This window comes from Lepidochelys kempii, chromosome 3 (genome assembly GCF_965140285.1).
Source record: "Lepidochelys kempii isolate rLepKem1 chromosome 3, rLepKem1.hap1, whole genome shotgun sequence".
In the NCBI taxonomy this organism is placed as follows: Eukaryota; Metazoa; Chordata; order Testudines; family Cheloniidae; genus Lepidochelys; species Lepidochelys kempii.
Genome location: NC_136382.1, coordinates 157,203,619 through 157,218,319, shown reverse-complemented (window position 1 = coordinate 157,218,319; position 14,701 = coordinate 157,203,619). Strand labels below are relative to the sequence as shown.

The window sequence follows — 14,701 nt, the reverse complement described above, 5'->3', positions numbered from 1 at the left end:
TGTCCCCTGTGATGGGCAGGATGTTGAAATTAGTTAAGTGGCACCTGAGCTCAGATGGCTGAAGAAATTACTGACAGAAGAACAAGGATGTACAGTGTCTTACAGAGATTTAGAAGATTAGCAAAGACTCGCAAACGACTCTCCAGGGTCCAGATTCTGCTTTCTGTCACAGCTCGGAGGTCAGTGGGTTTGGCCAAGTATAATCAAAGGCAGAATTTAGCCCAGTATATGTAGCTCTGCATACTTAATACTCAGAAGCTTGAAAGATAACATTTCAGACACTAGAAACTGCCCAGGTACAATATAAAACTGCAAAGGGAGGGGTGTTCTTTGGTCTATGTTTGTATAACACCTAGCACAATCAGATCCCGGTCCATGACTGGGGCTCCTAGGAGCTATTGTCTTTCCATAGGCTTTAATACACTTTAAAGGGGGCCCTTATTAAGCGAGAGGTCATCTGAGCCTTGGCCAGATAAAACACAGTGTTCCTCAGGGGTCCATACTGCTCCTGTTCTGGTCAGCATTTAGAGCAGATGCTTCCCCTAGATTCGGTGGCTTTACCTTCTGCCAGTTTGCTGGGCAAAACTTCGTTCTAGGCTCATCCACTTCCGAATACACACTCTACATCTCAGCTAGTGCCACACCTGCCATCTGGCAGTGCCCTGGATCCCTGGGTACTTTGTCTTCTCGCCCACGTACTGTTTTTCGCAGGTTTTCAGCACCCTACCTTGAGATGATCCCTGTTCACCTGTTATTGAGTTGCATCTGGTCACAGCACTCTCCTCACTCTTCCTCCTCATAGTTTATCAGGGGATAACAAATTCCTGTTTGGTTTTCTTGGCCAGGGAATAGGATCACATCTCTGAGCCTGGCAGAAGCTGCATAATTGGCTTACAGGCTTTAAGCTTCAAGGCAAACAGGCCGTACTAGTCTTCATAATATGGTATCTTCTCAAATGCAACATGATCAGACTTCTCGCATGTGGCTCCTTTCAAGTGGGCTGAGCAGCTGTCAAAATGGCTGTAGATTATAGTATGCAGTGTAGTTCTAGCTGTGTTGGTCCCAGGATGTTAGAGACAAGATGTGTGAGGTAACATCGTTTATTGGACCAACTTCTGTTGGTGAGCTTGTCTCTCTCAGTAACAGAAGTTGGGCCAATAAAGATATTACCTCACCCACCTTGGCTCTGTAGGTCATAGGGCATTCCCAACAGGGCGGGACGAGGAGGTACGTAGACAGACACCCAAAAGCATTACCTAGATCACGTCATACCAAGATATAGGATGTTGTAAAATGAAAAGTTTCCTGTCAACAAAGTTAGGAGAAAGGAGCACAGATGGCGCTAATCAATGTCCGTCCATGTTTGTTATGAATCAAAGGCTGTCGTGGTCCCTAAATAAGCTTAATCATACCCTGTGGTACCACAGGCTAAAGAGGAAGTCGTGGCCCATTTCTATTTAGGTTTCTTAGCAGCTTGTGTTCTGCAGAAGAAATGCAGACTACAGGCTTTGCTCTGGGGATCTGCACTGAGATGTGGAGCAACAGGCACCGTGGCACTGATAGTGTCACCAGACGCGTGTCTCCAGCAGACCTGTCACTACAATGCTGCACCTTTCTGTGGTGCTGGCCACTAGTCAGAGACTGGGCATGGAACTAGATGAAACCACCAGTCTGATCTGGAATGGGACTTATGTTCCTAAGAATTAGGCAAATCTCGCACTCTTCTTGCAGACCTGCGTGCCATCAGTTGATATAGGTGTGAGATATTAAAAACTACCATGGCCTTAGTAGATGGGCAACCTGATTGTTTTCAGAAAACAAGATGATACTAAATGGTTTTCTCTTGCCATCTAGGATGCCCTGCCCCCAAGAATTGTACAATATAACAGAATTCTCTCCTTGGTTCACTTAGTCACAGTCAGAAAGTACACAGGTAAATACTCCCTCTGCATATAATTCATCCCTGGAGAACCTGCGAAGAGCTGTGATTCTGTCTTCCCCCAAAGGGAGAAGTTGATTAGAAGTGAAATGGAAACACAGTTATGACACCTTTCATCAAAGGCACTGATATGAGTATTTATTTGTATAATGGTAGTGTCTACAAGCCCTATTGTGCTGGGTGATGTACAAATAGCAAGGACCCTCCTGCCTTAAAGAGCTTGCAAGCTAAGTAGACTAGACAGTTGGGGAACTGCTGCACGAAGAGACTAATCAGCTTGCCCAGGGTCTCACAAGATGTATGTGCAACAGCCAGAAATCTAACCCAGAGCTCCGGAGTCCCAGTCCAGTGTCTTAACCTCTTTAACGTCTATGAACATCGAGCAAACTTCACAACATTCATGTAAGAGACTTGTTAGCCTCAATTTATAGATGGGCCAAATAAGGCCCAGAGAAGTTTAGAGCCTCATTTTTCTGAGTTGCTGAGCACCTAAGTGACCTCTCCATGGCCCCAGGTACCAGTACCAGAGATGGGACTAGGACACAGAGTTGTCTTGACATCTAGTCCCCTGCTCTCTGCACTAGGCAATGTCCTTCTGGAAGCGAAACCCCTGTTTAAATTCTCCACTGTGCTGATTCAACGCGTGAAACTAACATTTTCCCCATTTCCGGGTATTTGACTTTCGATCTGCGTGTGTTATACGATCTTGATAAATATAGATTCGCTTAATTAAATATCCTGCCTAATAAGCACCTTCCATGCTGAGTGTGCCATGCAGGGGAATACAAATAGGAAGTAGCTATGCCAAGGGTATGAAGTGAAGCCTCGCTGGCTTTTTGAATACCTTACACTTTCTATGACTTCCTGTCATATTTACCTAATTAATGACTCAGTAAATTCGGTACTCCAGGTTCAGCGTTATCTTTGTGCTCTGTGCAGGAGCAGCAGAGCTCATGTTGGAACGAGACCATGAATACTATAAGCCGATTGATTAAGCTGGGTGACTGACATCAAGATGGAAAATGGAAACACTACAGCTCAAGTGCCATACAGAGACACTGTTTGTTTGTAGGGTTCCCCACACTCTTCCCTAAACTCCTCGGTGAAATGCTTTCTCCCGAGTTTGGGAATACAATTCCTCTACCTCCCTTTGTCTATTTCTACTAGGCCAAGATTGATTTCACTCCCTGGTTTTAAATGCAGCTGAAATTAAAAGTGATCTGCAATAACTTCCAGACACACAGGCAAGCTGGGCAGCTTGGACAAGCATAAGATACACAGCTAGCATCAGGAGGGCACTGTAGCTGCCTCTAGAGCACTTTTCATCTAGGGATCTCAGAATGCTTGACTGACATTAAGCCAGCAAGCCTCACAAATGCCCTGTGAAGTAGGGAAGTACCATTACCCCCCATTGAGCCAATGGTGACGCTGAGGTCCCAGTTCATACAGTGAGTGACAGAGCCAGGAACCTAACACCTTATTAATGCCTCCTGCAAAGAAAACAACCTCAGCCACCTAGAGTGCAATAGTGTGGCTAATTCGGAAGACACTTGACTTCTGGCCTGTCTATTTAGTCTATGGGGCGCATTTGCTCTCTCTGTACCAGAGAGGTGGAAGTAAAGGGTGTGCCCCAAATTCCAAGGCCCAGCCCTGCCCCTGACTCTGTGTAGAGCTGCTGCCAGGCAGCTCTAAGTTACACCAGTGGAGGGTTCGTGAAGAGGAGCTCTGCCATCCCCCTTCTCTAGCCCCGGTGCTGAGGGAGGTGGGGCCAGAGGCACAGGTCCTGGAAGTGGCATAGATGACTCGGGGACTTCCCTTATGCCAGGGGAATTCTCTCTGGGGCATTTGCAGCTGTGTTACCACACAACTGTGCCGCCTTGGTGGCTCACAATCTGGCTGTACAAGCCCACTGGGAACTCTGGGTAATTACCCACAGGACTAGCCTATGCGGAAGCGCACGCTGCCACAGCATCACTGCTCCAGGACATAATCTAGCTAGAGTACAGCTAGGTCAGGTATACACAAGGTGCAGTTACACCCGGCGACTGCAGTGTAGACATTCCCTGAAAGGCAGCATCACAAGTGCTCCCCAACTCTACCCTTGGGCACTTGTTCAGTACTGACTTAGGGGGAATATCGCCTCTTTGGGGGGCCACTGACACCACTTTCTGCAGCATCCTGGATTTTCGCTTGGAGATCTCCATCCAAGCAGTGACCAAGCCTGCTTAGCTTGTGACCGGCTGAACTCACCACTTGTAGTGCTAAGGCTGCAGAAATAGCACACTATCCCTTCGCTTGTTCATTGTTCTTTATTACCCACGTACAGTATATTGGCCGACTCTGACGTCAGAACAGTCCTGAGGTCAGGTTTTCCCTTGCATCCTTATGAGTTGCTAATCCCAGTTAGCTGCGACACAGCTTTGCTGGAGAGGCTAATAAAGATTATCTAGTTCCCAGTGACTAATTCTCAATTCAGGGACTGACTCTCCTTTCCCCCTGCACTCTTCCCCCACTATTATTCTTCCCTAAAGACTGGGACAGGAACTCCGTCTCTGAAATTGTACAAGGAGTTTAGCCACAATAACAAGAAGGGAGAAGAAGAAAAGCAACACTTTGTGAGGGCCTGGCTCAGAGTTTCTCTCGCAGACCCGATGTTCAGTGTTAGCCCCTGTACTTTGTACAACAGCTGCACTCTGCCACGTCATTGAGCGATGAACACCACAGCTAAGGTTTCAAAGGGAAGTTAGGTACAGTTGGTCTTTCGATGACATCTCAGTGGGAGTGGGTGCTTAATTCCCTTAGGTTCCTTTGGAAACACCAGTCTACATGTCTATGGTGACAACATACAGCCCAGAGCATCAAGCCTTTTTTCAAGCTTGCTACATAAATGTATATGGATAATTAATGATGACCTGCCAAGGTACTGCTTTTATCTGTCATCTACACTAGTAATTGTCAATAAGGCTATTGTAATCTGCCTTTCCTAATCAGACACCCAGTTTGGCCATTGTTCTTGTGGAACCCTAGCAAATGATGAAGTGCTTTGCTTTTGTCTCCACTGAGCTGGGTAGCAAGGCCCCCTGCCTTCTCTCCTCCTGACATTTTCTTTCCAGATCTTGCTAATATTGCATCTTACAGACTTTTTCCCCCAAGTCAGATTGGAACAGTGTAATGGGTTTATTCCTCTCACCCCCAATTGCCTGTGCAAAGCATTGCATACAAGAGGCAGGAACACGTTTTTGCCTATCAAAAGATGGGGGGAAAGGAGCAAATAGAAAGGAACGTTGCCTAGATTGTTAGGCATAAAAATTGAACTGCCAAGACAAACAATTCGAATCCTTGCCCAATCTTCACTGCATTTGAACATTTTAATGAATTCTCATGACACTTCTGGAATTGGTATTGTCCCCATTTGAAGTGTGGTGGAACTGAGGCAGAGTGATTAAGGCCTCAATTAAGCAAGGCAGATCAGCAGGTGCTTAACTTTAAGCACATGTTAAAGTCCATCCTTGGGCAGCAAAACATTAAAGCACATGCTTAAAAGCACGCACATGCTTAAGTGTGCTGTTGAAGCAGGGTCAAAGCGACTTGTCCAAGGCCACACAGTTGATTGCAGAACTGGGATTAGAATTTGGGAGGTTCTTGGCTTCCAGGCGTCTGCCCAGTCTACTAGACCTCTCTGCCTCTCAAGAGGCCAATGAAATTTGGGGCTGAAAAAGCAGCAGCAAAACCGCAGACAAGATCAAGTCCAGATGCAGAATTAGAATCCTTTCGTCCTTCCCTGCAGCTGATTACCTCATTCACCTCCTCCCCATACTTCACTTTTTCAGTAGCTCTAACTATTAATCTCTTTATTTCATTGCGTTAATAATTTTTCTAACCAGCAGAGTATTTTTTGCTCATCATCAAGCATTCCTCTTGCTAGCTGATCTGCAGGGAAAGTGACTGAAGGAGAGGACCACTGCAGGCAAGTAAGGGCAACAAAATCATTCAGGGTGTTATTCCAGAGTCCGGTCACTGAGGAACATGACAGGGAGTGTCACTCATGCTTTCTCCTTCTAACCCCACAATGCATCTCACTCCCTGCTCCATCCACCTTCTTCTCCTCCTCCCTCGGGATTCTTGTCCATGGAGACACACTGGAGCAAAGCAGCTTTTGTATCCCTCTGATGGCTATGGGATGGGGAGCAGGAGCCAGGGCAGTGGGGAGCTTTTGTCCTGCCTGGTCCTTCCCTCGAAAGGACCAGGGGGTTATTTCTCTTTCTTGCAGACCAGGGGAAGCTTTCTCTTGCCCTCTTCTCCTCCCCACTGACAGACAAGGTGAGAAGGCAATTCAGGCCAGCCGGTTCTGGCCGCCAGAAACGTTGCACTCAGCACTGGTCTCTCCACATGTTCTCACTTCCCTCCAGCCCAGGATCTGCTCCCACTAACCTGACACATACTTGGACAAGGTTCGGGGCAGGAAGGGAAGAAAATGCATTCACTTCCTGATGCTGTGTTGGTGAGCAATCCTTGTTGTAGGAGTGCCAGGCCTGCTAGCACCTGTTCCCAACTCCCGTGCAGAGGTAGCACATCCTGGGTGGGTCAGACAGCCCCTTTTTCATTGGTTCTGGTGAGGTTGCTTTTCGAATATTGCACGCAGTTCTGGGAACCTCAGCACCTGACAGACAGACACACACATTGGATGATAATGAGAAAAAACAACAACATGTAGGGGCTGGATAGATTGACTTATGAGGAAATATATGTAAAAATTAAGGGCCTAGTCCAACTCCTACTGATGTTACTGGGAGTTTTGACAGAGATTTCAATAACAGCAGCACTGAGCCCTCTCTATATATAGTTTGACTAAGCAGAAACATAACAGTTGACAGCTACTTGACCAAAGGTGAGAGAAGACTTTCCTGGCATAGTATAAAGAATGACAAAGTAGGGCTAAGGATTACATTTTTTTTTTAAAGGAAAATTTAGGCTGATTGTTAGTCAAGGTTTCCTAACGGTGAAATCAATGAGGCAGTGGAATAGTCTCCCAAGGAAGTTGTGGCTCACGTAAAACAAGAGTGCAAAGTACATGGGAACATAACTGTAGGGAACAATTCTGAGCTAGCAGTGAGGCATGAGAAGAACAGGTAAGAAAGCATCTGGCTCATGCCCTATTCCCTTGCAATAAATCAAGGAAAGGGTCAGTTTCCTTTTTCATATTTAATGCTGTGGCAAAGTTTTTTTTTAATTAAGAGAAATGTTACTGGAGTCCCGTTGATGATACTTAGAATACAGGGCAGTTGTCAGTCTCAGTGGCTTGTTCATCCAGACGATCTAGGCAATCCTTCCAACCGAGTTAGAGATGGACGTGGAGGCTGGCTGTCATCTTTGTAAGAGCTCAGCAGTCAGCTGGCTGCAGACTCTTGCACATATCTGTGGTTGGGCAACTAATAGGAACCAATTTTTTCCTCCCTCGTCGGGAAGCAACCAACTCCTGTGTGCAGAGACCGACATCCACAAATTCATCTGGGAAACATGTCTGACCTAACCAGTTTCAGTCAGAGCTGATGCTCCTGGGGACTGAAGGGCTCACCTGCTACTGGTTAGCAGCAAGGAATTTTAACAAGTAAAAAGGGTTTGGGGCTGTGGAAAGCGGGACCCCTGGGCTACATCAGTTTTCTTGAATGTCATGTGAAGCAGATGATCTACAGCACCCAAGATGCTACCTGAAACTGAATCTAGGCTGAAAGGGAGGTAGCAGTGTCTTCTCAGAGGTGAGAACCCATTCAACGGTACAGCAGCAATTGCTTTGTGTTGAGTTATTTGAATGCCCTGAACCTGTCAAAAAGTCCCAAGTCATTAGATTTTTTCCGTTTTTAAAATAGCTAGGAGGGTCCTCGTTCCTTCTACTTGAGGGGGCAGGACTCCTCTAATGTGGAATTGCCAGTCATGTCTGTGGTTAAGGATGAGTTTTGCTCTTGACACAGAGATTCAACCCCTTTGTTTTATATGAAGAACACAGTGCATCCCCCTCGAGCACTTACTCTTTGGGTACTGAATTAATTTTCTGAAAATTGACAGGTAAATTAGTTAATTAATTTATGAGTTAAAATGAATTAAAAATGGGGTTTTTAATAATTTTAGAACCTTTTCGCAGACTTTTTTTGTCCCTGATGCTATTGGTAACAATAAGACAGACCCTTTTAACATCCCATAATGAAAACACATTGAAGTCTCATGGATAGGATACATCTGAAACAAGATGCTTATCTGTATGCTGATAGCCAGCATGATCTTCCAGGCCACAGCTGTTTCCTGGCAGTTTTGGTGTCTCAGTCCTGGGAACAAAGCTCAAAAATTGGAGCTGTACTTGTGGGATGCTCTGTATTCTTTTGTGTCGGGTTTCCACAAACAAGTTAAAAGGAAGACTTTAGGTGAGACCGTGTCTCTCTCCGCTTCATATTTATTAACTAAACAGGTATATAATTAAATATCTCAACAGCCATACCCTATTGACTGAGGCTCTTAATAGCAATCACTCTCCATTAATAAAAGGCTGTAGGACTGGAGAGAAGGTTTGTCCCTTAGAGATGTATGTGGAATACTTTCACCTGATATAACTGATATTATGCATAAGAAAACAATTAAATGAAACATGTAAATGCACTAAGCCTTTATTGTTGCTGTACAGAAAGTAACAGATACATGGCTAAAACATTCTAACGTATCGGTGGACTTTGAAAACTAAGGCTATTCTGTAGATTTGTTCTATCCTAGTGTTTGTTTTCATACAACGTACTTATAAAATGAAGCTATAAAAACACAGATTCCTTTTTGGAAACATCTGAGATTGGTGTAGTGCACAGAACTACAGACTACGTTTAGTATGATCAACACAACACGTTACAGACCCACGAATGGTTCCTGTGTTACTAACATTCAACACAAAAAAGATCAGTCTCAGACTGATGAATGAGCTTGGTGACAAACATAGACTGAACAGTTCAACCTTCTGTCTGAGCGAAGAGAAAGAGACCCATAATTCTGATAAGGAAACATTTGACTAAGGAAAATGAAAGCACCCTTAAAGGCAGGTTAAGCACATCATTTATCTCAAGAAATGTATTATCTAACAGACATGTTAACCCAGTAGAGTGACGGTAAAACGCACAGGGCATAGCTATTGGGAGGAAAGAGAACGGTAGCTCTGAGAAATTGTGCTAAGTGAGAAGGTCTCTTGCTGCCAATATGCTTCCCTTGAAAGATCAGTGTGTTTGATTCCCAGAGCACCAGAGCCTTCCAATCCAGCAGCAATGGAAACATTTCAAAGGAAAGAGATGTTAAAAAGAGAGCGGTCTGGCAGTTTTTGTGTGTGGAGTTTCAACTAAACAAACAAGGTGGAATGAAAAAAACATCTCTTGGAAGTTGGCCAGATAAAAGTGACATTTCAATAAAAAGTGGAAAATGAATATTTTCCCAAAGAGTTTTCCCCATTTTCTGATCAAATCTATTGAGCAACGCTTCTCCTGCCTCCTACCAACTTTCTCTTTTTTTATTACCTGGGCTCCAAACAATCTCTCCTTCTTACGTCTCAAATTGATCTGGAAATAGATGTGGCTTTCTGGTTAATTTCCAAGTTTGTACATCAGCCTCAGAAATGAGTTCAACTCTGTGAGAAATGGGGTTTTTACTTAACTTGTGCAGCACTGTGTTGTTGGGTCAGGCAATCCTAACATGTAGTATTTACATGCCACTAAACTTGTGGCTCTTCATAAAAATAAATAATAATAATAAAAAAAAAAGAATGGTGAATACATGAGAGAAATTCAAGTTACAATTTGGAGGTTGGTTCCCACATTAAGGAAATATTACAGATTTGGCCTCAATGGGATGTATTTAAAGGCCACTATCCATTACAGTTTCATGTTAGAATTTTGAAGAGTTTTTAACTCTAACAAAATAGACTTAAAAAATGTAGTAGAAATGTGAGCGAACAAGACTCCAGCTTAGGTTTCTGATTCACTTTAAGACATCCCAAAGTTCATGTAAGGGCAGAAAGGAATGCAGCTGATCTGTGTGTTAATGATGAGAAGTCTGCACTCTGCAATCCTCACTCGGGCTCTATGTTACGGCTCTAGGAGCAGGCAATCGTTATTACAGGCATGAATGAAGAGCCCAAGCCTTGGACAGGTAAAAAGCCTTTAAATTAGACAAAAAAGACTTTTTTTTCCCATTGCAGGATGAGATAGCTGGAAATGCAGGGAGTTGACCAAAACTGAGTGTTATCTTAAAGAAAACGATGGGATGTAAATGCAACCAGCAACCATATTTTTGCTAGAATAGAACTGCATTAAAAACATCGCCCCCCTCCAAAGTGTAGAAAGACCTTCCTTTTCTGCTGCATTCATGACAATGCAATGCCAGCTATCAAGCTATTTATTCATGCATTTCTAAATATAACAAGAGGAAGTTTGTTAGGAGACTTAAGCCTCAATTAGAAGCCATTTTTAGAAAGGAAAAAAGGTTTTAAAAAAATTCATGGAGTAAAACAGATGGCTTCAAGTACTTGTGCATAATAACTAATTAGTCGCTATGAGCGGGGATTAAAAACAGCTGTCACCTTGGAAAGGATAGTTAAATATAGGTAGGCAATTTCATCCAACAGTGGCCCTAGATTCAAACGCATTGAAGAACATGCCTAGTATTGAGATTTAAAAGAAAAATGATTTGTCTGCAATGATGAACCAATATTTGAGTGGTTCTGCTTTATACATAACAAACTCTTGATTGCACATGTCTAGATTTCAAAGTAATATAACTCCGCATAGTGAGCCAGACTACCTTGATATAGACAAGCATTTTCGACGTCTTTTGTGCAGCAAGTTTAGTAAGTAAGGGGTGTTCTGTGGCACTGGAATATACAAAGCAATACATTGTTTTGAGGTTGACCGCCAAAGTCAGGCAGGGGAATTTAAGTGCTGGAATTGTTTATTCCATATACTTTGCTGCCATGAATGTTATTCCTATTATCTGACAAGGAACCAGCCCCATCAAAAAATCCAGCATCTGCTACCCTGTAAGGGTCTGAAAGGCCTAAAACCTTTGATTTCTCTGACTTTCCACCAATGCCACATAAAAGGAGAGGGCCGTGGATAAATTTTCAATGGGAGAGTCTAAACAGTGAAAGATTGTGCAGAGGAGTGGCCTGAGTAGAAGAGGAATGACGTGATTGGGTAGTCAAAAAGGATATTGTGTTTGGGAAGAGAAATAGTGTAGCTTGTCCTGTGCTATAATAGGCTGAGACACTTCTCTTGCCATATAACCGTAGATAACCAGCTGTGGCTTTGGCTGAATTTTAGAGGGTCACATTGATGTGCAAACAGAAAAAAGCAGTCTTCCTACTGTAGACATTAAAGATTAAAACGACGAAGAAAACATTTTAAAAGCCAAAGTAGCAGCTTCAACTAAAAGACCTCTCACTTTCTCCAAAAAAGATATATTGTTTTCAGACAAGTTTCTTCTATACAGAGAAATTGTTAACATCTGCTCGCTGTTTAGCAAATGCAACATGCCCCCAGCTGGTTTTGCTTCAGCAGAAGGACCAACTCGAAGTACGACAGTACGTGCAAGTCTCCCAGAGGTAAGGGCTATTACACAGGTGACGGCCATACAGCACACTGAGGGAGCCAAACCCAGAAATGTAGGTCTTGCAAAAAAATCAATTTAGAGTCAGAGTGGGGCAGAGTGGATGGCCCTACCTGCACCACAACATGACACACCCGAGTTAGAATCCCCATTTAGTTTCTCACTTTTTCGCTGGGTTGGGTAGCAGTATGCTCAGTCCTGTTTGGGGAAGTGTGTGGGAAAAGGGTTTAAAATAAATGTGAAAATGTTAGGACTGCACGTGCGCACACGTTAGTTGCTAAATGAGCAAGTCTGGTGCTTAGTTTAGGCCAACGTGATTGTACAGGAACCACAGATCTGTCTCCCTTAGCTGAACAGTTTGGATCTGCAGTTTTAAAAAGTTCAGCGTACCTCACATTTATTAACATCGTAATGATTGTTAAATAATCCAGCAAGTTGTTTCATAGCTACAGTATGCAGCAGTTGCTAGCTGCTTGCAAGAGCAATATAGAAATTACATTCAAAGATAAAAACGATAGTTTTCACACATAGCAGTAACTAATATTTCTTTTTCACAGAATAAGTGCAAAATACCTTTAACAAATAATGGCGGTAGTGTAAAAAAAAAAAGACAATTTTCATGCAAACACACTTCCCTGTTTACAAAGTCTGTGGTAAGTCTCAAAAACATCCTTTACCTCCTTCTCCTATAACAGCACTAGACTTATTATTCTGTTTTCCTGCCATATCCATTCTGTCGTTTATTAAAATATTGATGACGTGCAAGTTCAATTATTTCCAGCCCACCAAATATTTTTTGTTGCACAACAAAAATGACAACTGCAGTCACACAATACAATCGCACAAAGCTGTACAAGTACAGCAACACAAACATAGCTAGTGTGAACAATGTCCAGTACAGAAGCGAGATGCATTTAACCACTAGGACCCTGAGCTCAGATTTACAAGGTGGAATTATGCTTCGCCCTGTTACATCAAAGTACTTTTCACCTTCGTAGAACAACTGGAGTCTCTCTTCTTTCTCTTCCCAACGCTTCTGGCACCAGAGCTGCAGCTCTTCCCTGGAAGTTGGCAGAGTCCGTACTGGATACCTACGGACATGAAAATGTATCTCCTTTGGGAAGTTTCCATTCAGAAGGTGCTTCTCTGTTTGCGGAATGTTTTGAGGGTATGCCACAGTTATGTCATGGATAGCATCAAGGTTATTACCTATAGGAAACATTTTTGAGAACAAGATAAATATAGACACTACAATAGACAGTTTCTATGACAATTACCATGGATTAGAGCTTCAGGGTACAACTGAAAACTCAAAATCATGGTAGAATTCACGAAGATTCATTAGCAAGTACAGAGTATTCTACTCATATAAATATAATATTTTAAGGCTAGCAGGTCAATATTTCCTAATCACTGTTCTGTTTTTTCTGTCTCTGGGTTACAGCGAAGACCTGTAGGGACAAAATAACATTCACTAGAAGAAATACTAATCCAGGATTCTAAAACAGAATAGGTAAAAGGATAAAGTCTTATTTCAATGAGAGATTAGGATACACATGCCTGATCTTTTTCAAATCAAAATAGGGTTTGATTCACTGTATTTTACTGTGGTCACATACTTTTGAAGAACATTCATTACATTGCAAACTGAAATTATCTTTGACCTAACAACTGTAACACACAGTACAATAACTATAATGGTTGTAAAAGAATCCAGTTTAAAATTTGACTCAAAGCAGTACAAGTACAATTCTAATTTATTGCCGGTCTTGGGGGGAGGAGAGCACATACAAATATACAGCAGAAAAATGATCAGAAGTTCATTAAATCAGGAGTCCCTTTACTGCATTTTAGAAGATGGGGGACAGCTTTGCAAGGACTGTATTGCAATTAACACAGCCCCTTTACACGTAAAAAGTCAGTGCTCTGAGTGCCAGCTAGAAATGGCCTTTGCTAGAGGCTGAAGACTCTTCATGGGATTCCAGATTAGGAGAACCCAACAACAAAGTACAAACCTGGGAGATAAAGCTTTGGTTAACCTGGGTATAGCTAAGTATTTGAATGCACTTTTAAAAGCAATTGTGGATTAGCAATTAAAGGGGGACACTGACAAAAGGACCCAGCCCTTCTATCATTATGTCTAATCTAATCAATCCACTTGTGTGGACCCATGTTGTTAAGATGAGTTTTACTGGTGTACCTGTGCATTAATACTAATCTTTAGAACAATGCACTATTCCATATATCCTCTCAGCCTGCTGCTTCATACCAGACAACATTCTTTTTAGATTTGATAAAGCAAACTTGGCTAGTCCAGAACTGATCTAAAAATAGGTGCCCAGTGCCCTCGACGTGACATTAAAGTTAAGTTCTGCCAGCACTGTAATTTATCGGGCGTTGCTGCTTTTATTTTGTTGGTTGTCTCAGAGCAGAATAGGCTGAGTTAGAAACTAAAAAGACGAAGGGTTGTTCGTGGGTGCAATAACTATGACCAGATCTGTATCAGAGGAAAGGCCTTAAGGCAAGAGCGCCTGAACACCACTGCTCAATGCGAATCCAACTTCGGAATGGACCCAGCAAAACCCTTAACAGGCAAATACTATACCAAGGAAGAGATACCACTCTAACTGAAGACACAACAGCTCTCCACTCCCTCTCCATCACTTCCACCATGTGTCTGCTGAGCAATCATCACCCTTTCTAGATGGCATGATGCAGATGTTTTTAATAATCAAGATACTACACAAATAATAGATAATATTCCACACACATTGTGACATCGTTTTATTTATTGTACCATGCTGTGTACTAGCCTTTGCTGAATATCCATGTATTATTACTGATGCCCATTCTGTTCTTCTTACAAAACTCGGCACTGCTATTTTGTTAAATTCCCCACCTGCTTTGTTGCATCACGTCTGACAGACAGAAACCTTCAGAGCAGAGACCAGGTCTTATCTATACTGCAAAGTGCCGAGCTTGCCTTTGGTTCTGTAAATTAATGATATAGTGCAGATCTCAAAGCATTTTACACAAATGGGACCAGTAATGTTTAACTATGCTGTAGATGGGGAAACTGAGGCAAAGAATGGCTAAAAGACTTACACAGTGACTCAGGCCAGAACCCAACTCTCC

General features: G+C 42.8%; 1 protein-coding gene across 10 annotated transcripts in view; it reads right to left on the bottom strand.

The window, feature by feature from the left end:
- Positions 1-9,157: 9,157 nt before the first annotated feature.
- The window catches only part of LCLAT1 (lysocardiolipin acyltransferase 1), a 205,385-nt gene continuing 199,841 nt past the window's right edge, over positions 9,158-14,701 (bottom strand). For all 10 annotated transcript variants that reach the window (XM_073338649.2, XM_073338646.2, XM_073338651.2 and 7 more), the window contains one exon: positions 9,158-12,775. In XM_073338649.2, the coding sequence (XP_073194750.2) occupies positions 12,273-12,775 (503 nt within the window). In that variant the 3' untranslated portion in view covers positions 9,158-12,272. The remainder of the gene's footprint in view (positions 12,776-14,701) is intronic.